The 26,450-nt window shown below is 40.5% G+C and overlaps 1 protein-coding gene across 3 annotated transcripts in view; it reads left to right on the top strand.

Moving 5' to 3' along the window:
• Window positions 1-26,450, top strand: part of RSRC1 (arginine and serine rich coiled-coil 1) — a 293,774-nt gene that overhangs the window by 72,776 nt on the left and 194,548 nt on the right. For all 3 annotated transcript variants that reach the window (XM_020791821.3, XM_020791819.3, XM_078389054.1), the window contains one exon: window positions 1,382-1,552. In XM_020791821.3, coding sequence (XP_020647480.1) covers window positions 1,382-1,552 — 171 coding nt within the window. The remainder of the gene's footprint in view (window positions 1-1,381; window positions 1,553-26,450) is intronic.

The raw sequence follows: 26,450 nt of genomic DNA, 5'->3' as shown, positions 1-26,450 counted from the left end.
GTGCAAACTCTCAATCTCACAGCCTGGAGAATCTCACTTCAGTGAATGAAATTTTGGCTCTTGCACGTAAGCCTTCCACAACCAAATTATACTCTTATAAATGGTCTAGCTTCACTAGATTTGCTAGTCAACTCAACTTACCAGTCTATCCGACCAATCTAGAAACTGTTCTACAATTTCTCTCCTACCTTTTTCATAACCATCTGTCACTTTCAACATTGAAAGTCTACCTATCTGCAACCATAACTCACCAACTCAGATGCTTATACACTCTTCCGTCACCCGAAGCTCAAACAGTTTTTTACGAGGTGTCACCAACATGCGCCCTTCTGCTCCTTCATCACCTCCACAGTGGTCTCTCTCTCTGGTGCTACACTGCCTCTCCCACTCTTCTTTTGAGCCACTTGCCAATACGTCTGAATACCTCCTTTCACTCAAAACGCTGTTTCTCGTCGCTATCACCTCTGCACATAGAGCCTTGGAGCTTGCGGCTTTAAGAATTGACCCTCCTTTTCTCCAATTCCATCCCGATTAAGTTACTTTATTTCCAGATGTCTCATTCTTGCCTAAGGTAGTGTCAACTTTCCATCTGTCACAACCTATTGTCCTCCCTGCGTTCTTTCTGTCACCTACAATGGACCTGGAATGCTTGTTACACATTGCAAGGAGAACAAACCTATCTATTTTGTAGGAAATCAACCCTGAGTGCTCACTGGAGGACAGAGAGGTTTTTTAATTCACTCTTCCTCCTGATGAGTTTGAGAATGGAGGTGCTCCTTTGGGCATGGGCATTGTTTACCCTGCCATAGAATGGAAATTTCATTGAGGTTGTAATATATCATGGGAAATTAACAGAGGAAAACTTTTAAAAAATCTCAGTTAACTTACTATCCAGCCCAAGATATTTTTGGGCTCATATGCTTTTTAAAAAGTTAACGATTTTATCATGAATATTATTCTTATAAAGCTTGCTGTTCTTGTCAAGTTCCTATAGAGAATGTATGTCCTAAAGACCACGTTTCTGTAATGGTATGCTAAGTTCCCTACCCTTTTTTTCTCTTCAGCTTTGTGGAGAAAATTACAGTTAATATTGTCTTCTGCTTCTGATGTTCTGATTTTGATTAGGGACACCTGAAGGTTTTGCTTGTTTGTTTCCCCTTAAACGGTACTACACTATCAGTTTTTGATGAGTGCGTGTTTCAAGAAACATTTCTACTTTGTTCCTTATTTTTTCATCTCATTTAGTAGTGTTTTTAAACTGAGAAATATTCATGAACAAATGAGTTCTTTGCAAATAAAGGTAACAGGTAGATAATGACATTAAAATAGCTGGAATTGCAACATTTTCCACATAGTTTTTATTTATTGTTTTAATATATAGGTCACATTCCAGACCTCACCAGCGTTCTTACAGTCGAAGTAGTGAAAGGATCAGTCACAGAACCCGTAGCAGATCACGTGACAAAGAAAGGCGTAAAGGGAGAGAGAAAGAGAAAGCAAGAGAGAAAGAGAAGGCCAGAGGGAAAGAGAAGGATCATTACACCAAAAGTGGGTAAGTAGCAAAGGATATCTGTATGAAACAGTGTGGTGTGACCTTGGCTTAAGTTATTTCTTTTTTAAAAAATATATTTTACACTTGGATAACCATTTAACCTCTACAAATTTCTAAAGCAAGTAGTCTCAAGTGTTCCTTAGAACTGTGTTTGTTTTTCTGTAGCCCTGTCATCAATGCCATGAGGCCCATCTCTCTTACAGAAATTCTGTCAGCATTACAGCTTCTGCTGTGTATAAGGAGATGTTGAAAAATAATTTAAAAAAAACACACCAATAAAACAATTGTTCTGATTCAGAATTTTAGGATATGTGGAAGATATTATATATGTGATTTTAGGAATATTTTCATCTGTCCTTTATGGTTAATTAGTATTTTAACTTTAATCTATATTTGGATTAATTCAGAAAGTGTGTAAAATAAAAATTAAATATATGTGAATAAAATTGCTAGAATTCTACTTTTCCTCTGTCAGTGAAACAGAAATCATGTTTGCAAAAGCGTTTCTCAGAGGTCTCTGATGGACTTCTATAGTATATAGCAGCGATGGCGAACCTATGGCACGCATGCCACAGCTGGCACGCGGAGCCCTTTCTGCCAGCACATGAGTCATAAGTCGCTGGATCCCTACTCCCCCCTCCCCCTGCGCAGCCAAACCTAAGCAAGCGGCTGCAACCGTGGTGGTGGTGCCTGGATAGGTGGCGGGTCAGGATCCGGAGCAGCTGGTGCTGGCGGCAGATCTGGAGTGGGGTCTCGAGGCACCTCCGTGCCCGGGATTCCCCCTTCTGCCATCACTTCCAGCTCCACCACCCCAGTTTTTTCTTCTTCTTCCAGTTTGGACACGCGAACCCAAAAAGGTTCGCCACCACTGGTCAACATAAGATGTTGATCTTATTCAACAAGGCTTTCTTTTTACGTTCAGAAAATATTTCCTTCATTCAGTTTCTTCCTGGAGGCCTTTTCCCTTCCTCTCCAGTATGGTTGCTCAGTTCCTTCTTAACTGCTGATGAAGCAACACCTTGGGAACATTCCATAACTTTTATTTGCAATGGAAACGAAAGACATTTGTGAATACAGTAGTTATATTTCTTACCTTTCTCCCATTCTTTCTACTTTTTAAATAATAATATCTAAAAAAGAATTTTGGACTGGTTTTGGATTTTTCTTCATGTTTTATGGCCCCTTTTAAGGAATGTGTTTTTTTCTGCTGCAAGATTCCTTTATCAGATGGTCACAAGAAGTGCCTTTGGGTGAACGACGTAAAGCCCAGCAGTGTAAACTCCGTCAGAACTTTACCAGGGTGGCATTTAGAAATAGAGAGTCCTATTTGAAATGGTTCCTGTGGGAACAACCACTTAAGGCTGTTGATTTTGAAAAAATAGGCCTCAACAGTAACACAGCTACGTCTGTTTGTAAAACTCCCATCAAAAAAGTTACTTATGGAAGCAATTTGCTTTGATGAGCCAGTGATTATACAAGATAAATCTGACTTGTTTCTTTGATCTTTTAACAAATATCAGAATTGGGATGTTTGATGTATTTTTCTGGTTACAATTAAGTTTTCTTGTTGTTGACCTCATTGGTTTTAGCACACTGAAATATTCTGTGACTTTGCTTTTCCTAGTGTTCTCCCAAGCAGATTATTAAATATGAGGGGTAGGTTGAAATGTGTTTTTGCAGGTTTCTTACAGCTGTGTACTCTGCCACTGACAAGTGTTCATCCAAGACTGCTGCTGATGGTACTGAAGAGTATTAAATAAACACAAAACATGATGTGAATTGTAGAAATATAATCTGTTTCCCCAAGGACATAGCCTTTTAAGTGAAATATTGTAGCAATATTGGGACATAAGTTCTTTGAGTGAAACAGATATATACACAGTTATTAAATAGCCATCAGGCTTAGGCTAGATATGAAGATTGCTTTCCAGAAACATGGATGAGATGCTATGGAGCTATTTGTTTTCTGAAGGAGCTTCCGTGTATGTCCACTTGAGTGTATGTACATGCTTGTACATGTATAAGTTTATATGGACATATATGTGGATGCACTGGCTGGGTTGTTCAGGCTATTGATAAATCTTTACATTACCGTATTTTTCACTCCATAAGACGCACCTTTCCACAAGACGCTTGTGGAAGGACAGATCCTGAAGCTGAGGCTCCAGTACTTTGGCCATCTCATGAGAAGAGAAGTCTCCCTGGAAAAGACCTTGATGTTGGGAAAGTGTGAAGGCCAGAGGAGAAGGGGATGGCAGAGGACGAGATGGTTGGACAGTGTCATTGAAACTACCAACATGAATTTGACCAAATGGCGGGAGACAGTGGAAGACAGGAGTGCCTGCCGTGCTCTGGTCCATGTGGTCATGAAGAGTCAGACACGACTTATTGACTGAACAACAACAACAACATATATAGTCCTACTAAAGCTAAAAGATGGCACACGTAGGGTCAAAATCTTGAATACAGCTTTTCAGCAACTGTCACCTAGAAACAGTGAAGTTTTATAATGACCAGTGCAAGTAAGTAGAACAAAAGAGGAAAAAGAAGAGATCTCTTCCAGAAGATCCAAAAAATAAAAGGGAAATTCAAGTCTGAATTAGGAATGCTGAAAGACCAACAGAGAAACACAGTATCTGACTGAAAATGAAGAAAAGTTGTAAATAGCATACCGAAGACCTATACAGAAAAGATAATATGATGACACACTCTTTTGAAGAGTTGTAGTTTTAGAAGAGGTAGTCAGGTTAATTTGTGCTGACATATCAGGCCAAAACAAAAGAAACTCAAAAGGGTCACCATAGTCTAGAATTGACTTGACGGCACATTGCTGTTGTCGTTACAGAAAAACTATATAACTTTAATGTTGACAATAAAGAAATTGAAATTGTTAATTATTGGATCATTCATAAATCCAAATGGAGACTGCAGCCACGAAATCAGAAGACTGGGACTCTGGAGGGTAGCAATGAAGGAATTACAAAATATTAAGTGTAAAGATGTATCACTAAAAACCAAGGCCAAAATTGTCCACACAATATTATTCCTGATCACTATGTATGGGTATCAAAGCTGGAGAGTGAAAAAGCCTGAAAGGAAAAAAATGCATTCATTTGAAACATGAAAATGTAGTTCTGTACGAGAGCTTTGTAGATTCCCTGGTCTGCTAGAAAGACAAAGAAGTGGGCCTAGAGTAAATCATGCCTGAACTCCTTTGAGCATAATGTGCTCAAAATATGACAGCCTAGCAAAACCAAGGCTGTCATATTTTGAGCACATAATGAGAAGGCAAGATTCCCTGGAGAAAAAAGCAGTAATGCTTGGAAAAGTTGAAGACAGCAGGAAAAGAGGAAGAACATGTGTGAGATGGCTTGACTCCCTAAGGAAGCCATAGGCTTCAGTTTACAAGAGACGAGCAGTCCTGTTGAGGACAGGACAGTCTGGAGATCACTTATTCACTGTAAGTCCAAGATGACTTGATAACATGTAGCAAAAACAAAGTTTACATCCATGCATACCTAAGTTCAATATTAAGTGATAAATGTATACTTTGCTTGCTATTGTGTAAATACCGTGTTTCCCCCAAAATAAAACAGGATCTTATATTAATTTTTGCCGCCAAAACACATTAGGGCTTATTTTCAGGGGATGTTTTATTCTTTTCATGTACAACAAGCTACGTTTATTCAAATACAGTCATGTCATCTTCTTCTGGCTGCTGCACAGTGGAGGGCAGGCTTTCAGTTAACTAGGGCTTATTTTTGGGGTAGGGTTTACATTACGAGCATGGATGTGATGGTGCTGCGGGTTAAACCTCAGAAGCTTCTGTGCTGCAAGGTCAGAAGACCAGCAGTCGCAAGATGGAATCTACGCGACGGAGTGAGCTCCCGTCGCTTGTCCCAGCTCCTGCCAAACTAGCAGTTCGAAAGCATGTAAATGTGAGCAGATAAATAGGTACCACCACAGTGGGAAGGTAATGGGATTCCGTGTCTAGTCGTGCTGGCCATGTGACCACGGAAACTGTCTACGGACAAACACTGGCTCTATGGCTTGGAGACGGGATGAATACTGCGCCCTAGAGTCGGACACGACTGGGACTAAAATGTCAAGGGGAACTTTTATCTTATATTACCAGTATCCTGAAAAATCATCGTCGTTGTTTAGTCGTGTCCGACTCTTCGTGACCCCATGGACCAGAGCATACCAGGCCCTCCTATCTTCCACTGCCTCCTGTAGTTGTGTCAAATTCATGTTGGTTGCTTCGCAGACACTGTCCAACCATCTCATCCTCTCTCGTCCCCTTCTCCTCTTGCCGTCACACTTTCCTAATGTCAAGGTCTTTTCCAAGGAGTCTTCTCTTCTCATTAGATGGCCAAAGTACTGGAGCCTCAGCTTCAGGATCTGTCGTTCCAGTGAGCACTCAGGGTTGATTTCCTTCAAAATGGATAGGTTTGTTCTCCTTGTGGTCCAGGAAACTCTCAAGAGCCGCCTCCAGCACCGCAATTCAAAGGCATCAATTCTTCGGTGGTCAGCCTTCTTTATAGTCCAGCTCTCACTTCCATACATCACTACTACAAAAACCATAGCTGTGACTATATGGACCTTTGTTGGCAAGGTGATGTCTCTGCTTTTTAAGATGCTGTCAAGGTTTGTCATTGCTTTCCTCCCAAGAAGCAGGGGTCTTTTAATTTCGTGGCTGCTGTCTCCATCTGCAGTGATCATGGAGCCCAGGAAAATAAAATCTGTCACTGCCTCCATATCTTCCCCTTCTATTTCCCAGAAGAGTGATGGGACCAGTGGCCATGATCTTTTTTTTTTTTTGATGTTGAGTTTCAAGCCGTTTTCTGCACTCTCCTCTTTCATTACAAGGTTCTTTAATTCCTCCTCACTTTCTGCCATCAGAGTGGTATCATCTGCATATCGGAGGTTGTTGATATTTCTTCCCGTAATCTTGATTCTGGCTTGGGATTCCTACAGTCCAGCCTTCCGCATGATATATTCTGCAGGTTTTTCTGGAACTCTCTGGCTTTCTCCATAATCCAGCGAATGTTAGCAATTTGGTGTCTAGTTCCTCTGCCCCTTCAAAATCCAGCTTGTACTTCTGGGAGTTCTTGGTCCACATACTGCTGAAGCCTATCTTGTAGGATTTTGAGCATAACCTTGCTAGCGTGTGAAATGAGTCCAATTGTACGGTAGTTGGAACATTTTTTTGCACTGCCTTTCTTTGGGATTGGGATGTAGACTGATCTTTTCCAATCCTCTGGCCACTGTTGAGTTTTCCAAACTTGCTGGCATATTGAATGTAGCTCCTTAACAGCATCATCTTTTAAGATTTTAAGTAGTTCAGCTGGAATGTCATCACCTCCACTGGTCTTGTTGTTAGCCGGGCTTTCTAAGGCCCACTTGACTTCACTCTCCAGGATGTCTGGCTCAAGGGCAGCAACTACATTGTCTGGGTTGTCCGGGATATCCAAATCTTTCTGATATAATTCCTCTGTGTATTCTTGCCACCTCTTCTTGATGTCTTCTGCTTCTGTTAGGTCCCTCCCATTTTTGTCCTTTATCATTTCCATCTTTACACGAAATGTTCCTCTAATATCTCCAATTTTCCTGAACAGATCTCTGGTTTTTCCTTTTCTGTTATTTTCCTCTATTTCTTTGCATTGTTCATTTAAGTAGGCCCTCTTGTCTCTCCTTGCTATTCTTTGGAAGTCTGCATTCAATTTTCTGTAACATTCCCTATCTCCCTTGCATTTTCTTTCTCTTCTTCTCTCTGCCATTTCTAAGGCCTTGTTGGACAGCCACTTTGCTTTCTTGCATTTCCTTTTCTTTGGGATGGTTTTTGTTGCTGCCCCCTGTACAATGTTACGAGCCTCTATCCAAAGTTCTTCAGGCACTCTGTCCACCAAATCTAGTTCCCTAAATCTTTTCTTTACTTCCACTGTGTATTCATAAGGGATTTGGTTTAGATTATACCTTAGTAGCCCAGTGGTTTTTCCTATTCTCTTCAGTTTAAGCTTGAATTTTGCTATGAGAAGCTGATGATCAGAGCCGCAGTCAGCTCCAGGTCTTGTTTTTGCTGACTGTATAGAGCTGTTCCATCCTTGGCTGCAGAGAATATAATCAATCTGATTTCGATATTGCCCATCTGGTGATTTCCATGTATAGAGTCGCCTCTTGTGTTGTTGGAAAAGAGTGTTAGTGATGACCAGCTTGTTCTCTTGACAAAACTCTGTTAGTCTTTGCCCTGATTCGTTCTGAACTCCAAGGACAAACTTCCCTGTTGTTCCTTTTATCTCTTGGCTCCCTACTTCAGCATCTTTCTTTGGTGTCAGTTTTAGAAGGTGTTGTAAATCTTCATAAAATTGTTCAGTTTCATTCTCCTCAGCAATGGTGGTTGGTGTGTAAACTTGGATTATTGTGATGTTGAAAGGTCTGCCTTGGATTCGTATTAACATCTTTTATCATTTTTGAGGTTGTATCCCATTACAGCTTTTCCCACTCTTTTGTTGAGTATGAGGGCTACTCCATTCCTTCTATGGGATTCTTGCCCACAATAGTAGATATGATAATCATCTGAGCTGAATATGCCCATTCCTGTCCATTTTAGTTCACTGATGCCCAGGATGTCGGTGTTTATTCTTGCCATCTCCTGTTTGACCACCTCCAGCTTCCCAAGGTTCATAGATCTTACATTCCAGGTTCCTATGCAGTATTTTTCTTTGCAGCATTGGACTTTCCTTTCACTTCCAGGCATGTCCACAGCTGAGCATCCTTTCGGCTTTGACCCAACCACTTCATTATCTCTGGAGCTACTTGTACTTATCCTCCACTCTTCCTCAGTAGCATGTTGGACGCCTTTCGACCTGAGGGGCCCATCTTCCAGTGTCATATCTTTTAGCCTTTTGTTTTTGATCATGGGGCGTTCTTGGCAAAGATACTGGAGTGGCTTACCAGTTCCTGCTCCAGGTGGATTGCATTTAGTCGGAGCTCTCCACTATGTCCTGTTCGTCTTGGGTGTCCCTGCATGGCATAGCCCATAGCTTCTCTGAGTTACTCAAGCCCCTTCGGCACGACAAGGCAACAATCCGTGAAGGGGTGAAAAGTTTAGGTCTTATTTTCAGGAAAACGGTAGTTTGCTTGGTGCACTGTTGTTCTGATGAAGTTGAATCAGTTTTTTGTAGAGCGGACATTCGAGGACTCTTTACTGACAGGTAGTGTTGTTTTTAAAATAGATTGGATTTCAAGCTTTGTTTATTCCAAGATCTTGTTGAAAGTGTAACACCTGCATTATATTACATATCCACACATGCACACAGAGTCTAGTGTCATTTATTTATTTATTTATTTATTTATTTATTTATTTATTCATTCATTCATTCATTCATTCATTCATTCATTCATTCATTCATTCATTCATTCATTCATTCATTCATTCATTCTCTGTACCGCCCATCTGACTGATTGTCACTTAGATGGGAGTACATAGTTAAACACAAAATAGCAACTGCTCGTACTGTATAGTGAGCTAAGTTTCATATTCTGGATTCGAATCTGGTAGCTGGCTTCCCATTCTTTCCTTTTATTCCTCAGACCTTTGAAATGTAGGATTGCTACAGACTTAATCATAACTGGAGCAGATTTACTGAAATTGTAGCCGCTCTATAACGTCCATTGCAGTGGTTGTCTAGTGTCTGTGTGAGAGAAGCTATTCCTATCACCTATTTGTTTTTTTTTAACAAGAGATGCCAGCTCTTGACTCCAGGACCGTCTTCAGTAAATGTATTTGTTCTGCCACTGAAATATGGCTCAATGCTTCAACCTCAAAAATTTTGAAGTTGTAGAAAAAAGCAAGTTGTTTAGATATGATATGGGAAGAATACTATTTTAGTGTGAAATTGAACTTTTGTTATCCATATCATCTTTGATGTACTATGACTTGTAAAAGATTTCTGTGTTATGTATTGTAAAACTGAGCTATTTACAACATTATTCCCTTTTCCTTAGAGAGCACTAGTATATGCAGGCTTTTCGAACAAGGATATCATACTGTTTGGAAACACTTCAAATATTAATAAGCTACTGAATGAAATTTGACAGAATGTTCTTGAAGTAATTCATCCCTCATATACCTTTTTAAGTGGAATAGAGTTTTCATTTAATCAGACAATGATCAAAGAATATCTGCATAGGGAATATACATCTAAGAAACCTTCGTCTTTACAGCTATTTGTCATTTTGAAGATTTAGATTGCTAACAGCAACATATTAATGTTACTAGTGCCAGTTGCCATCTCCATTTCGGCAAGAAGGGAATCCAGTACAAACATATTTGTAAGATCTATGGGTAGTGAGTTCAAGTTCTGAATTAGGATATAGCTACACTGAGTACTTGGACAAGGAATTAAAAATTGAGTATCAGTCCTCATCAGATCTCCATTTCTAATCCCACTTCTGAGTGAGAATTATATAAACCTTTAAAAATACTTGACCACTCCAAGGCTAATTAATTAAATGCCTCTGATGATGGCGTCTGTGAAATGGGTGGGGGCGGGATTTAACAGCTAACCATCTCATGAAATTGAGGTTAAATTTATATGCCTTAACCCAGATTCCAACCACTTTTTCTATGCTTTCTTCTTTATACCCTACTTATATTTTTCTGTAAAACAAAATTCTATAAGTACACACGTGTTTGGGAAGAGATTAAATTTTATCTGTAATTTTCTAATGCAGCATCTTGATAAAATAAATAAAATAGTAAAAGTGGTCACTCAGGATTTCTGTTTCAATGGCTGGTGTCTATGGAATTTTAGTTGTGTACGATGCTGGTTGTACATTGGATTGCGTGCTTAACAATGCTCAATAATTTAACAATACATTGTGAGTTGTTAACTTTTGGGGATGACTAAGATGTCTGATACACAAAAGAAGATGAATGAATATTCTAATCTACTCCTAGGGCCACTTGTATGAGAAAAAGTTATTTTGTGTCAGTATTACATTGGACTGAAGTATCACAAAATCATTCAGTGGCTGAAATCCTGTTAACAAATATGAATCAGACTAGATTTTGTGTCTTTAGTTATGCTAATAATGCTGTGTAGATTTCAGCGTTCTTTACAGGATGCATCAGATGAACTGAGGAGTTTTGTGTAGATTTAGAGTTTTGTACTGTTGCCACAATGACCTGAAATGTCCCAAATCACTTACTTATAAGCAAACTTTTACCAGTGAAATTATTTTTTTCATGTTACTTTTGTTAGTTTTAAACATGTCAGACAGCTTCATAATATTTGTGCAAACAAGATTTTATTATGCTGAAAATTATATATGGCAGCCATGGTAAATGGCACGTATGTTTCTTGCTCAGATTGTCCTTTAAATGTTTGTACCATAGAGACTTGTTTGACACCTGCATGGCTAAATCTCTAAAACGTAGCCTCAACACTTGCTTCTTTTGTGTTGGTCATCTTTTTTGGAGAGCTCCCTGTGGACAGTTTTCCAAGAAAATTTCTTATGGTTAACATTTTTTAGTTGAAAAATAGTAATAGTTGGCTTTTCTTTGTGACTAATGCCATTTCAATTAGCTGTTTACTGAGCACAATTTTGTAAGTTACCGCCTGCTGATAGGCTTTCAGTACTTGGCAGAAGACAATAAAATAGGCAGGGGTTGTTGGACAGTTCTGGATTTGACAGCAGTCATACACTCTTGGAGCTTGTCATTTTTCTTTACCTCTTAGTACTTTATGCAGCAGGAAGTCATTTATGCTAATTTGCCTAATTTGCATATAGGTTATAAGAGTTCTGTGGTAGAAAGCGTGCTCAGAACTCCTTTTAAGTGCCTGTTTAGATCAAAGTGGGCCTGTGTGATAGCTGTTGTTTGACACCAAGCTGTGTGGTGTTGTTTTCATTAAACATTTATCATACTTCCAATGTGACAGCAGGCAACTCTGTGTTTGGGCAACATGTTTCTATGCAAAATTTATTGGAAAAGACGAAGCATTCTAAAGAGAGTCTGTCTTTTACATGTGCCATAGACTAAACGCTTGACTTGATGTAGTCTACCTGTAAAATAATTCAGAGCTGTTACACTGAAGTAGTTGAAACATTCTTTGCTTAATTATGAATTAATTTTTGTTTTTGTTTATAGTTTAAATTTGTTACATATATTTAGCTTGCATTTTAACTTGAGCTTTATTTTATACTTGCATAGTGTGTTCATATGATTAATTAATTTCAAGGTAAACTATTCATCCCAATAATACCATGATATGGATGCTAATGTACTGTAGGCATCTACACAACACCCACTTAACAGACAACTGCTAAGTAGTTGTCATAATTCCACATGATTAAAGCCACTACCTAAGATGTTTAACTATTGTTTCAGATGAAGATTATTTTTAAACCAAAGGACTGCCAAAAGAAGCAAATGTGGTATTTACTTCTTTCATATATATATATGTACAAGTACCAAAAAGAGGAAAAAGTAGTACAGGACATCAAGTAATACCCAGTAGTACTGGGCAAAGCCAAAGACAAATTATGAGGGTCCTTATATGTACTTTGTTGCTTTTTAAAGTTCCCAAATGTGGCATGGTCAATATGGGATTGTATGACCTACTGAAATCAGTGCATTGCTTGTAACAGAGCTCATTTATTTTAGTGGAACTACTGTAGGCAGGATGAACAATGGAATTAGTCCCTTTTCTTCTGTTGGCTTAATGTAATAAATTGCAATAGAGTAGGCCCTAATCAATGGGATTTTGGTGAATCAATTTCTTTGTTGGTTTAGTCGATTCAAATGGGCCTACTCTAGTTGTGACTCATTTATGCCAAAGTGCTTTGCAACTAGAATATGTCCATTTAAATCAGTGGAATATATGGGGAAGTTGATTCCCCTAATCCCTAATTATTCATTTAGCTTAGTCTAATGTGATTTACCATGCCAAGCAATAAGGTTTGACTTCCTGTGTTAGTTTTCCATTTTTTAAGTTGCAAGGTGCTAGTTATTTCCATTCAGATTTAGTATCACAGAACCACATTCTAATAGTCTCATTCCTTGTTTTATCTGTTTCTAAAATGATTCTTGTAGCTTGTGGAATAATACTGTATTTTTCTGTGTATAAGACTATATTTTTGTCTAAAATCTTTAGACTAAAAATTGAGGGTCGTCTTATACATGGAAGTAGGCTGAAGAGAGAACAAAAACAAGTGGAGGGGAAAGCAGGGATCAAAGCAATCCTGCAGTGCTTCCATCCCTTTCCCCCTGCACTTGCTTAGCCCCACTTAGATTTCTTAATTTTGGATTATACATGGGGGCATCTTATACAGTGGGGTCTTGACTTGCGAACGGCCCGAGGTACGTACTTTTTGAGTTACGTACTTCTCCGTCCGCAAAAATCCATTTTGATTTGCGAACAGAGAATTGACGTACGAACCTCGGGCCGCTGGGGAGGAGCTGGGAGCAAGGCGGGAGGTCGCCGCTCAGCCCACGCGAGGAAGGGTGGCGATCCTGCCCGGCGAAAGGGTGCCTGAAGGAGACGGCCCTTGCCCTCCCAGGAGCAGTGATCACGATGGCCATCCTGCAGAGCCCCCAGCAGAAGCTGCCGCTCCGCGCTCTGATTCCGCCGGCCGAGGAGGCAGCCCTCCTGCCCGGCCCGCCACGCCTCTTCCTGGTCCCTGGGAGGACCCTGCTGGCTCCCGAGGGCTGCCTCCGCGCGGCCGCGGCGACGCTGCTGGTGGCTCGGCCTGAGCTGGCGGGGCCACGGGCGGAAGGCAGCAGGGGCGCCTTCATCATTGTGAGCCTCCTGTGGGGCCCGCCCACCCTTGCTGGCGCTCCGTGCTATGATTCCGCCGGCCGGGGAGGCAGCCCTCCTGCCTGGCCCGCCACGCCTCTTCCTGCTCCCTGGGAGGACCCTGCTGGCTCCTGAGGGCTGCCTCCACGCGGGAGGGGCTCTGGCGGACTTTTGAGCCCCACGCCGTGGCCCAGCTCCTCTGAAGTCGGGCCCCGCAACCAGCTCTGCCTGTGCGGCCGCTTCTGGGCACTGACTGACGATACGCCTTCCCTTCCTCAGGGTCCCGCGCCATAGAAACAGTAGTTTCTATGGACGGAAAAGAGCATATACGGATCAAATGGTTTGCAATGCATTCAAATGGGAAACGCAGATTTGACCTGCAAACTTTTTGAATTGCGAACTGCCTTCCAATACGGATTAAGTTCGCAAGTCAAGACCCCACTGTACACAGAAAAATACATATTGAAAGTGAAGTATTTTACAGTGGTGCCCCGCATAGCGAGGTTAATCCGTTCCGGATTAACCTTTGCTATGGGAAAACATCGTAAAATGGATCAAAAACCCCAAATGGGCCCAAAACTCACCGTTCTCCGATGTTTTCCCTTGTTCTGGCGGCCATCTTGGGTGTACTGGCGGCCATTTTGAGCATCCCGGAGGCCATTTTGGGTGTGCCGGCACCCATTTTTTGTGTTCTGGCGGCCATCTTGGGTGTACCAGTGGCCATTTTTTTTGTTCCGGCAGCCATCTTGGGTGTTCTGGCGGCCATCTTGGGTGTTCCGGCGGCCATCTTGGGTGTACCAGCGGCCATTTTTTGTTCCGGCGGCCATCTTGGGTGTACCGGCACCCATTTTTTGTGTTCCAGCGGCCATTTTGGAGCCGCAGAACAGCTGTTCCCCCATCGTAATGCGAGCGTGCCCTCGCATTAGCGATGGGGAAATCCGCATCGCAATGCGGATTCATTGTTGAATGGTGCATTCGTTATACGAGGCACCACTGTATATTGAAAGTGAAGATCTGGTCTTTATCTTGCACATTGGTCATGTCTCTTGGTTTTGTTATATAAAAAGCTGAACTGGATGTAAAGCATTGCTGTCTGAGAGTGTGTCCATATGCTCTTTCTGGGTTTGAACGTTATCGGTTTTTGGAAATCCTAGCAAGATAGGTTGCTTTCTTAAAAGGAAGCTACACATAGGTAAGATATTGTTGTGGAGTGATCTTTTAACATTGTTTTTTCATAACTAGAATTTCGACATGATACAGTTAGAAGTGCAACATCTCTTTTGAAATTAGCTTCCTAAGAAGATAAACTGTATTCACGACTTTCCTTTTCTCAGGAGAGCTGCCCTGATTGTTTTTTGGGAATGAACTTTGGAATTTGGAGGAAGAGTCTGAGTTGTAGAAGGGACTAGTTGTGTAGTTAGCCCCAGATCATATTATGAAATGTTGCTTCAAGAGGCTGTTGTATTATAAGGTCAGTATCTCTTTGACCAAGGAGACCAAACTGGCACACCCACACCCACTCCGTCTGGAGCTTTCTAGCCTTGCTCTTAGGAAATATCCAACTAGGCTCCACAAAGAGCTGTCCAGGATACTATAGGAATCTTGTATTTTTCCTTGCCTTCTTTCTTTTACTTGAACTGCATGCTTATAGGTTCAGAATTACTATATTGCGGATGTTATCACTCGGAAGAGATTAACACCAAAGATGGTCAAGGATATGGAAAACATGTCTTATAGTGAAAGGTTGAATAATTTCAGTATATCTAGTCTGTAGAAGGGGAATCTTGTGAAGACGAGTGAAAGAAGATGGGATAGCATTTTTCAGTTAATTAAAGAGCTGTTACACACAATAGGACAAAACTACCCAAGAAGGTGGGTCTATATCTAGTGGTCTTAAATTACAGGAAGGTAGAATTTGGTTGAATTTTTAGAAATAGAGGAAGACTGGTTTTCACATTGATTGGAGAAAACTAATCAAATACTTTGTTCATATATTTACACTTTCTAGAAGACTCCATAGAATCATTCCTTGAACACTAGGGCGATATTGCCTTGCTACTTTGAATGTGATTATCTTTTAATCTTTATCTTATATTTGCTGGCAAAGGAAGATGTTAGACTATCATTTTCAGGTAATCTATTTCTTATGTATAGATAAAGAACATACTGAGTGTTGGACTACAAGAGTTTCATATAAAGCCATTACATTTTAAAATTTGGTGTCCATATTGATTTTTTTTTAGTATTTTTTAAAAATTATGAAAACCAGGCTTGTTATTGCTTGATTAGAAGAGATCTGTTAACCTGTTTGGCAACTGTAGAAAATTCATTTTGAAATATTTAGGGATTTGGGAATTATAAAGCTTTTATAATTTGCAGCAACAATTGTTAGGTTTTTTCCCATAATACTGTAAGTGAAATAATTGTGGAAGGATTTAAAAAAATAATTCCTTTTGGAAGAGATTTTCCCCACCTAAAAGTGGATTTTTCCCCAACTTAAACTGACGTTTTCAACACCCCAAGTACCTTGCATTTTAAAAGCAGCTGGCTATTGTTTAACTGGACCCTTTTAATCTGTGCATGTAGACAGATTAAAAGGGTCCAGTTAAACTGAATGATATGGAACTGTGAAAATCCAGTTAGTGTGAGCTGTAATCTCTTTACTGCCTTTAAGTAGTTAGACTAGAATACAGAAACCCTCTGATACTGAATTGCAGAGATACAGTAATCACCCAAACATGTGCCCAGTAATTTGCTATCAGGCAACTGAAGCAGAAAAGTCCCTGAACGATCATTCATTGGAAGTAGCAACCTTTCTAACACTGAATGCGCTTTAAAATAGGTTTAGAAGTATGTTTCCAAAAGACTTGTGACTGTCCATAAGTATATATCTCTTGGCCAAGAAAATTAAATGCTGCTATTTTCACATGAAATGTATTCTTTAAATGGCTGAAACTGTGCATATGACCAAAAAATGCAGATTACTTGAGCAGATATTTATATTTACATTTATACTTACGTGTATGATTTGTTTATTGAATCTGGGTGCCAAGGAAATACAGAACAGTGTCAAAAGATTTATTCGTTTTTATACATGATTCTGTAAAAATGTGAAAAATGTATAGGTGGTGTGCATAGGGGTTTTTTGTTTGTTTTTTGCTGTTTGTCAAAAGTAGACTTAAATTTTCCTTGTAATATTGCTTCAAAGCTTTAAAAATGCAATATAAAGGCAGAAATGTGTTACTGTAGATCTTTGGGATTACAAGAAATGGGCCTGTATAATTGTTGATCCCTCAATCTGAAAATAACCCCCCCCCACACACACACGAAGGGCTTAATAAACTACCTGAACTTGTTTGCTTCACAGGAAATAAAAATATTTTTAGGGAAGGAGTTTCAGACATTTAGGTGCCATCAAGAAACAGGAAAAGGACAAGGAGGCGATGAGGATTTCACTTACCCCTCGAAATACAAGATTGTTAGTTTGTACCTGGGATAAGCAGGCCAGAAGAGGGGGAAGAAATTGCCTGTTAATTTGAAGATTTTGCTATTTTTGTCTTACCTTTGTGAGAAAGAATTTCCAAAGGGAAAAACTCACTTCTGGTACAAGCCAATTAATAGAACTGGTTTAGCTGAGGAGAATGGAGAGGAGAGAGTGAAGTGACTATCTTTGAGAAGGTTCAGGGCAACTTGAGGCCTGACTGGTGTAGGCATCCTTCAGTCTCGAGAGACTATGGTATCGTGCTCTGTATGGAGGTCTTGGAACAGTGTCTTGTGTGGCTGAGAAGGCCAATTCAAGAGTGACAATCTCTTCCACATTGAAGACAAATACAATCTGTTCCCTGTCCAGCTCCCTGGTTTTGTTTGTTTCGGGACTGCCTCTTTGCCTCGGTCTGCTGTACAAGTGTCTCTTCAAATTGGGAGAGGCCATGATGCACCGCCTGCCTCCAGGCTGAACGCTCAGACGTCAAGGTTTCCCATCTGTTGAGGTCCATTCCTAAGGCCTTCAGATCCCGCTTGCAGATGTCCTTGTAACGCAGCTGTGGTCTCCCTCGGGGGCGGCTTCCCTGCACTAATTCTCCACACAGGAAATCTTTTGGAATTCGACCATCATCCATTCTCACGACGTGCCCAAGCCAACGTAGACGGCGCTGTTTCAATATTGAATACATGCTGGAAATTCCAGCTCGTTCTAGGACTACTCTGTTTGGAACTTTGTCCTGCCAGGTGATACCAAAAATGCGTGGGAGACAACGCATATGGAAGGTGTTCAGCTTCCTCTCCTGCCGTGCACAAAGGGTCCAGGACTCTCTGCAGTATAGGAGTGTGCTCAGGACACAGGCTCTATAGACCTGGATTTTGGTGTATGCCGTCAACTTCTTATTAAGCCATACTCTCTTTGTGAGTCTAGAGAACATGGTAGCTGCTTTCCCAATGTGTTTATCCAGCTCGACATCTAGGGAGAGTGTGTCAGAGATCGTTGAGCCAAGGTACACAAATTCATGAACAACCTCCAGTTCTTGCATGGAGATAGTAATAGAGGGAGGTGAGTCCACGCCCTGGCACATGACTTGTGTTTTCTTCAGGCTGATAGTTAGTCCAAAGTCTTGGCAGGCCTTGCTAAAAAGATTTATGAGTTGTTGGAGGTCTTCAGCAGAGTGGGCAACAATGGCTGCATCATCAGCAAAGAGGAAGTCCCGCATGCATTTCAGTTGGACTTTGGTCTTCGCTCTCAATCTAGTGAGATTAAAGACCTTTCCATCTGATCTAATCCGGAGATAGACACCTTCTGTTGCAGTTCCAAAGGCCTGCATTCACTCAAAGGGTCTAAAAAGTGGAATGTTGGATATAAAAATGGAAAGAGAGTTTGCTTAGTTTAGGCTAGTCTCTTATCAGGAGAATGTGCTGCTTACTTGCTGCTTTGTGACTTCGCTTCTACTCTATATATGCTCTGGAATCATGCTGAAGTTCTGCTTCGGTGTTTTAACTTAGGATAGTTAGATTTTTAAATTTCTTGTGAGAACTGTTCTGGAATTGCCTTGCCTCACAATCTTTTGAATGCTTATGTGCTCCACAACTGTTTTGAGTGCTTTGGGGATTTTTTAAAAATTATCTTTTGAAAATGGAATTTTACTCCCTTTGATGTCTTTTTGCAACATTTTCAATAAAGTACTGTAATAAATTTTTTTACAACAGCTTGGTTATTCTGGGAAGAAGAGATGTTTGGTGGTACCTTGCCTTGCCTTACCTTGATTGGATACTGAATACTTTACATCTGAGTGAATAAAAAGTAATCATTAAAAAAAAATCAAATTGATTTAAATCACAATTTAAATTTTTTAAAGAGATGTTTTGAAATTTAATTGTGAAAAATCTGATTTTTTAAATTTAAATTGTGATTTTAAATTTAAATCAAATCTACCATGCTTTATAGTTTGTGGTCATTTGGTATTTCTTCTTGGCAGGATTGGTGTGTATAGCCTAAAATGTTCAACCTTGTGAAGTGTTGGTACTTACTAAAGCACTGAACAGTCAGGGTGACTCACACTGCTGGGAGGGGTACCGGGCAGGAAGATTTCTGCCAGTCATCAGCATCCTGGAAGTCGCACACACCAGGAAAGTTTAGGCAGTGTGGCTGAGTGGTTTGTGTGGGCCTCTCTGACCTGGCCATAATCTTGACAGTTGCCCACAGATATTATTTTGCTGGGTTTGTTCAGCTTAATAGCTCACCAGTTATGCAGGTCTAATGTGAATAATCATACTATAAGTAATATGTTTAAAATGCAAATAGGTACTGGAAAAACTTTTAAATATAAGTAATTTTTAAATTTATTTTTACCCTCTTTTCTCCTTAAAATAATTGTCTCTTGCAAGTTAGAGCAGGGGTCCACAGCCATAGAGACATATCACATGCTCCCCATGCATGCACAGATGGCCGCCGATGCATTCATGAACACACAGAAGCCCCGCCTCCGTACGCATAGACCCACTCACATGCATGGACGCCCCTGCCCCGCCACCCCTGCCTGCCTGCTGAACCAGTCCACAGTTCGAAAAAGGTTGGGGACCACTGAGCCAGAAGATATTTTATGGTTAGTTCAGCTACCAAGTACTTCAGTAGATTATTTTTCATAGCAGTGAATGGAATACGGACACCTTCACAGATTTTCCTGTTCACATAAATTAAATAGATATATAAATAAATTAAAATAATGCTGGAATGTGTTTTCTTGTGTTAATGCAAATTAGAATTCCTTACTGAAGCTTGTGTCCAGGAAGTGCTTTGTAAACATAAGACAAGCATCATTGGACAATGGCAGTGTGCATTACAATAGAAGATGTGCAGGTGAATAAGCTCTTTGTGATATAACCAGTGATATTTGGTCACATGATAATGGTGCCTTGAATAGACTGAGTTAGAACTGTAATCCTGATTTCTTGCAGGAGCATTCCTCGACCTATATTTTTCTTATGTGGTCTATTGTCACTGATAACCTGCTGCTTGCAGGGTTGTATTTGGAGCCTGTTTATATGCCAGGAAAGACCTATCATTTGGGTAACAATCTTTAACTGATATGTTATTGTTACATTCTATCAAATCACCTCTAACTGATGGCAACCCTATGAATGAGTGATCTCCCAAATGTCTTGTACATAGCTGCCTTGCTCGGCTGCATATTTTAAATTACTGACGTTTTTTCCACTAGTTTTCACTCCATCTTCATATGAATTAAAGGATCCATTTAAATCTTGTTTCAGGACTGCTTATGGGACAGGAGACATCTTTGGTAACCCTCTTGGAGAAAACATGTCAAGAACTAGACGGGAGGGCTGTGTCTTCTTCAGTTTTCATAGAAGCATAGAATCATGAAGTTGGAAGGGGCCTATAAAGCCATTGAGACTAACTCGCTGCTCAGTGCAGGAATGCAAGTCAAAGCAGATCTGCCAGGTGGTTGTTTAAATTTCTCTTGAATGCCTCCAGTATTGGAGCACTCACCATCTCTCGAGATAATTCGTTCCATTGCTGTACTGCAGTTAGGAAGCTTTTTCTGATATTCAGCGGAAATGTGGCTTCCTTTAACTTGAGACCATTGGTTTTTTTATTTTTTATTTTCAAAACTATTGGGGAATAGGGAAGGAATACAAAAGGTAAAGGGCAGTGGAAGGGGTGGGAAAAGGGTTTTGAGTATAAGAGAGCATCAGATATATAATCATTCAATCTTTTCATATCAAGTATATAAACATATAATCTATTCATATTCCAGTAAAAGCTCATCTTTCTTCTTCTTCTTCTTCTTCTTCTTCTTCTTCTTCTTCTTCTTCTTCTTCTTCTTCTTCTTCTTCTTCTTCTTCTTCTTCTTCTTCTTCTTCTTCTTCTTCTTCTTCTTCTTCTAAATATTTTGTCTATGTATTTACCCCTTTAGCTTTCAACTTACACTTATAACACAGCTTAAATCTAAGTTATTCCAACACCATCAGAACACCCAAGGCCAATTGTGAGATATATCCTCTCTTTCACCCTACTTATAACACAGCTTAAGTCTAAGTTATTCCAACACCATCAGAACACCAAGGCCAATTGTGAGGTATATCCCCTCTTTCACCCTCCTTTTGTCTTGAGAGTATGCTCGAAAGGCCTGAAATAGTATAGATTCTGCTCACTTCCCCCTTTTTCTCCATGTGCTTCTTTTGTTTCTGTGACTCTGTTTTCTTCCGTATTTTGGAGGGGGAAACAACACCTAAAGCAATAGTTCGCTTTTCAGCCTCAGTTTTCCTAGCTGCTATAGCTACGTAGCTTACTGGGTGACACACCATCCCCTTTATATTATCTGGTATTGCCATCAATACATCCGGTTCTGGCATTTCTTTTAGATGTAATTTAACCTCTGCTATTTTCTCTTCCTTAGCATCTTTAATTACATCTTGCATCTGATCAAGATAATAATTTACCTGCATAAATTCTTTCAACACTGTCATTTGAAAGGAGATTTTCCACTCTAGCCATTGATCTCTGATTTTCCCAGGGAGAGGTTCCATTTTTCCAGTATATCTGATCTATATATACAAAATACTCTTCAGTTTCCACTATTTTATCCCTCACTTGGAATTTCCTCTCCCCTTTGCCCAAATATACATAATGTATAGATCAACCTCGAGTCCAGTATTTCACATTACAACTATTACAGTGTTAACAGTAAAATAGCAGGCACACTCAAACAAGAAATGGAATTTAAAACATGAATCTCTCAAGTGTCTTTGTAGTCCAATCCCTTTTCTCGTCGCCAACCTCCAGACCGGTTGTTTCTTCTTTTCTCTTCTCAAAGTTTATTGTTACCTTCACCCGGCAAGACTGTATTTTCAGAATGTCATTTATCAAAATACTCAGTTCAGTTCAAGCCATATGACTCTCAGTTTACAGCTCACAGTCTGTTTTTCTTTTTTTTACTTCCAAAGGCTTCTTTCTCCTCCCCCAAAAAAGGGAGGTCCAGCAATCCGAGTCCCAGCAAATGTATTATCCACAGAAAACAGAGTCCCACACAGTCTAAGAATATATATCCAAAAGGAGAAAAGTGAACAGCTTACAGCAGAATTTATTCTTTCAAAGCCTGTCCGGTGTTAATTCTCCAGGAGTTTTTTTCTTTAATAGAGACACGAGCTGTTTCTGCCTGACTGTTCCCTTAAATCAGCTCGACCTTGAATCAGCTAAATACGCCGCTCCTTATCTCATTTCGGTCATAAATTTTCACACAATCACTTGTTCTTCATTTTAATGTGGTTTTTCAGAGAACATGGGCTTCCACTTACTTTGTTATATATTTTCGCCGTGCTTCTTGTTCTCTTATTCTCGGCGAATGGAGCTGTCTTGGCTGATTGCCAAAAATGGTGCCCGTCTTCGGTCTGTGCTTATGTGAATTTCCACAAGAAAGAAAAATCGAGTTGCTGCCCAATCTTCTAGCTTCTGTAGCTCACCAACTGCTGCAGAAGGGTCTCTCCTGACCCCCCTCGGTTCCCCCATTTCTAGGGGGATCCCAGACCGAAGTGGTTCTAGCTTCTCCGGGAGCTGTTCCCAAGAGCTGCTAGCTTCACCAGGATGTAGCTCCTCCTCCACTTGAGACCATTGTTGTGTGTCATGTACTCTGGGATGATCGAGAACAGATCCTGCCCCTCCTCTGAATGGCTCCCTTTCAAGTATTTGAAAAGTGCTGTTGTGTTTTCCCTCAGTTTTCTTTTCTCAAGGCTAAACATGCCCAATTCTTTCAGTCTTTCCTCATTGGCTTGGTTCCCATCCAAGATGGAATCATCCTTGTTGCCCTCTCCTGAACCTGTTCCAATTTGTCAGCCTCCTCCTTAAAGTGCAGTGTTCAGAACCTGACATAATACTCAAGATGAGGCCTAACTAGTGCCGAATAGAGGGGAGTTAGTACCTTGCGGGATTTGGAGACTATACTTCTGTTAATGCAGCCTAAAATAGCATTTGCCTTCTTTGTAGCCATATTGCACTGTGGGCTCATATTCAGCTTGCAATCTACAACAACTCCTTCTCACTTGTATTGCTGAGCCAGGTATCCCTCATTTTGTAACTCTGTGTTTGGATTCTTTTTCCTAGATGTAGTACTTTACACTAATCCCTGTTAAATTTTATTCTGTTGTTTTCAGCCCAGTGCTCAAGCCTATCCAGATCATTTTGAATTTTATTTCTGTCTTCCAGGGTATTAGCTAGATATGGGGGTATTCATATATGAATATCCCTGCACAGGCGGCGGTAACGAGGACCCATGGGGCCAGACGGTCCACTCACCGATCCATTGCTGCCGTGGACACCGCGATTCTTCTAATGTCTCTGCAGATTGCGATCTGCAAGCCACTGTTCAACCTTGCAGCAAGGCTTGTCCTCCTGCCTCCTACCAGGAGTGGCTAGCCAATCACGATCTGCAAAGCCATTGGAAGAATTGCAGCAGCGGCAGATCGATGAGTGGACTGTTTGCCACCTGTGCGGGGATATTTGTATTTGTATACGAATACCCCCATCTCTAGTATTAGCTATTCCATCCAAATTTGTGTCATCCGTGAATTTGATTAGCATTCCCTGCAGCCCTTATTCAGGTTATTAATAAAAATGTTGAAGAGCGTAGAGACCAGGACTAAGCACTGGGGTATCCTGCTTGTTACCTCCTCCCAGTTTGAGAAGGAGTCATTAATCATCACCCTCTGAGAACGATTCTGTAGCCAACTGTGTATCTACCTGGCAGTTCTATCCAGCCCACATTTAGTTAGCTTGCTAATCAGAATATAATGGGGCACTTGGTTAAAAGCTTTGCTTAAGTCAAGGTATGCAATATCTACAACATTTCCTCTGTCCATAAGGAAGGTTATCTGAACAAAAATAGGAGATCAGATTAGTCGGGCAGGATTTGTTCTTGCCAAATCTATGTTGGCTTGCAGTTATTACTGCATAGTTTTCTAGGGCCTTGCATAGTGACCACATAATAATGTGTTCCAGAATTTTCTCTGGGATTGATGTCAGGCTGACTGGTCTGTAGTTCCCAGGTTCCTCCTTTTTACTCTTTTTGAAGATAGGGACATTAGCTCTCCTCCAATCATCTGGCACCTCACCCATTTCCCATGATTTCAAGAAAATAATGGATAGTGGTGCTAAGAGCTCTTCAAAAACCTCCTTCAATACTTTTGATTTGAAATCATTCAAGAGGATGAGGTGTTCCTTGACTATTTGTTTAATAATCTCCAGTCATTTGGAGCTAAAATAGGAATTGAGCACTTTTGACTTTTCTTTGTTTTCTGTTACCATTTTTCCATCTCCACTGAGCCACTGTTTCATTTCTTTGTCTTTTGCTACACACATACATGAAGAATGCTTTTTGTTGCTTTTATTATCTCTTGATAACTTCAGCTCATTCTCAGCTTTTGCCCTTCTAGTTCGATCTCTGTAATTCCTTGCCACTTGTCTGTACTCTTCCTTTGTGGACTGTGCTCCTTCCACTTCCCATATGTGTCTTTTTAAAAATTCAGGTCCTCTCTGAGCTTTTTGTGAAGCCTCGCTGGTCTTTTTTGCTGTCTCCCACCTTTTTTTCATGTTGGAATTGTTTGTAGTTGTGCATTTTAAAATTTTCCATTTTATAAACTCCCACTTTTCTTGGATTCCTTTTCTTGTTAAAACCTCCTTGCCATGGGACCTGACCTATCATTGTCCTGAGTTTTTTAAAACTAGCTTTTAAAATTAAAACCCATCATATATGTGTAACTACACTCTAAATTGGTTTCCTTTGAAATCAAGAATTCTAGTAGAACATGGTCACCCTAACATGGTTACTCTCACTCTCAAGGTGGAATTTTTAGCATGTATACATTACTGAAGGGACGTGGTGGCGCTGTGGGCTAAACCGCAGAAGCCTGTGCTGCAGGGTCAGAAGACCAAGCAATCGTAAGATTGAATCCACGCAACTGAGTGAGCTCCCGTCGCTTGTCGCAGCTCTTGCCAACCTAGCGGTTCGAAAGCATGCAAATGCAAGTAGATAAATAGGGACCACCTCGGTGGGAAGGTAACAGCGTTCTGTGTCTAAGTCGTACTGGCCATGTGACCACGGAAGATTGTCTTTGGACAAAAATGCTGGCTCTATGGCTTGGAAACGGGGATGAGCACTGCCCCCTAGAGTCGAACACGACTGGACAAAAATTGTCAAGGGGAACCTTTACCTTTACACATTACTGAAACAGTAATGTCTACATTGGCTTTGGCATGTTGTGAGAATGGCTGATGGTCGGATTCTAGAAGATCTCTTGTATGGAGAATTAGTGCAGGAAAAGCGCCCCAGAGGGAGACCACAGCTGCGATACAAGGATATCTGGAAGCGGGACCTAAAGGTCTTAGGAATGGATCTCAACAGATGGGAAACCTCGACATCTGAGCGTTCAGTCTGGAGACAGGCAGTGCAGCATGGCCTCTCCCAATTTGAAGAGATCCTTGTCCAGCAGGACGAGGCAAAGAGGCAGTCCTGAAACCATCAAAATCTGGGAGCTGGACAGGGGACAGATTGAATTTGTCTTCAATGTGTCGTCACTCTCGAATTGGCCTTCTCAGCCACACTAGACACTGTTCCAAGATCTCTATGCAGAGCATGTTACCATACTGTAGTCTCTTGAGACTGAAGGATGCCTGCAAGCAGTAGAACATGATCATTCTCACCCAGAGTCCTCCTTATTGTCACTTCCTCCACCAAGTCATTTCTGTTGGTTACAATCAAGTCAACCAATAAACATTACTTGATGGAGGAAGTGACAATAAGGGAGCTCTGTGTGAAAATGATTATGTTCTAGTAGAATTCTTGATTTCCAAGAATTTTGCTTGACCTCTTTGTAGTATCTAGTACTGTTAACATTGGTATCCTTTTGGTTTACCTCTCTGGGAATGGAATTGAAAGCAGTGTTTTTATAGTAGCTGTGCCCCTTCTTGGAGGGGTCAGTTTATTTTTTTAATTTTATGTATATGCCAGCTTTCTCTCCATAGGGGACCCAAGACAGCTCATAACAACCAAAAGTATAAAATAGTTGGCAGTTTAAAATACTATTTAAGTATCATATTAAAAACAATGAAATATATATTAAGATTGAAAAGCAAGATTAAAAACTTGAAATGTGCAAGATTAAAAACAAAGCATTCCTGCAACAGTTACTACTTAAAAGCCTGCCGTAAGTCAAAGGTCTTTTTCTTCTTTTTCAGACAGAAGCTAGTATCGAGGGATTCCTGTTCGCTGTTGTGGCCATTAATTTACAGGGTCCCTCATAGTTTTCTCTTGTCTCTCAAGCTGTTTAAGAAAAGCTATCTGCAGTGTGGAGTTTTAATGTCATTACTATGCTGATGGCACTCAGTTCTGTATCTTTGTCTCTAAATCCAAGAAAGCTATTTTAGTGTTAAACCATTGTATGATGTACATTTTATTTTGTTTTATCTAATTGTATTTTCTCTTGCTTTTTTGACTCTGGGTGTTTGGGCTAAAAGCACTTGATTCTGTACACAATACACATGACATTGAAAACATTACTTTGGTCAGAAAATATACTACATTTCCACAATGAAATGT

Source organism: Pogona vitticeps, chromosome 3 (assembly GCF_051106095.1).
Source record: "Pogona vitticeps strain Pit_001003342236 chromosome 3, PviZW2.1, whole genome shotgun sequence".
Classification (NCBI taxonomy): Eukaryota; Metazoa; Chordata; class Lepidosauria; order Squamata; family Agamidae; genus Pogona; species Pogona vitticeps.
This window is presented reverse-complemented; position numbering and strand designations above follow the sequence as displayed.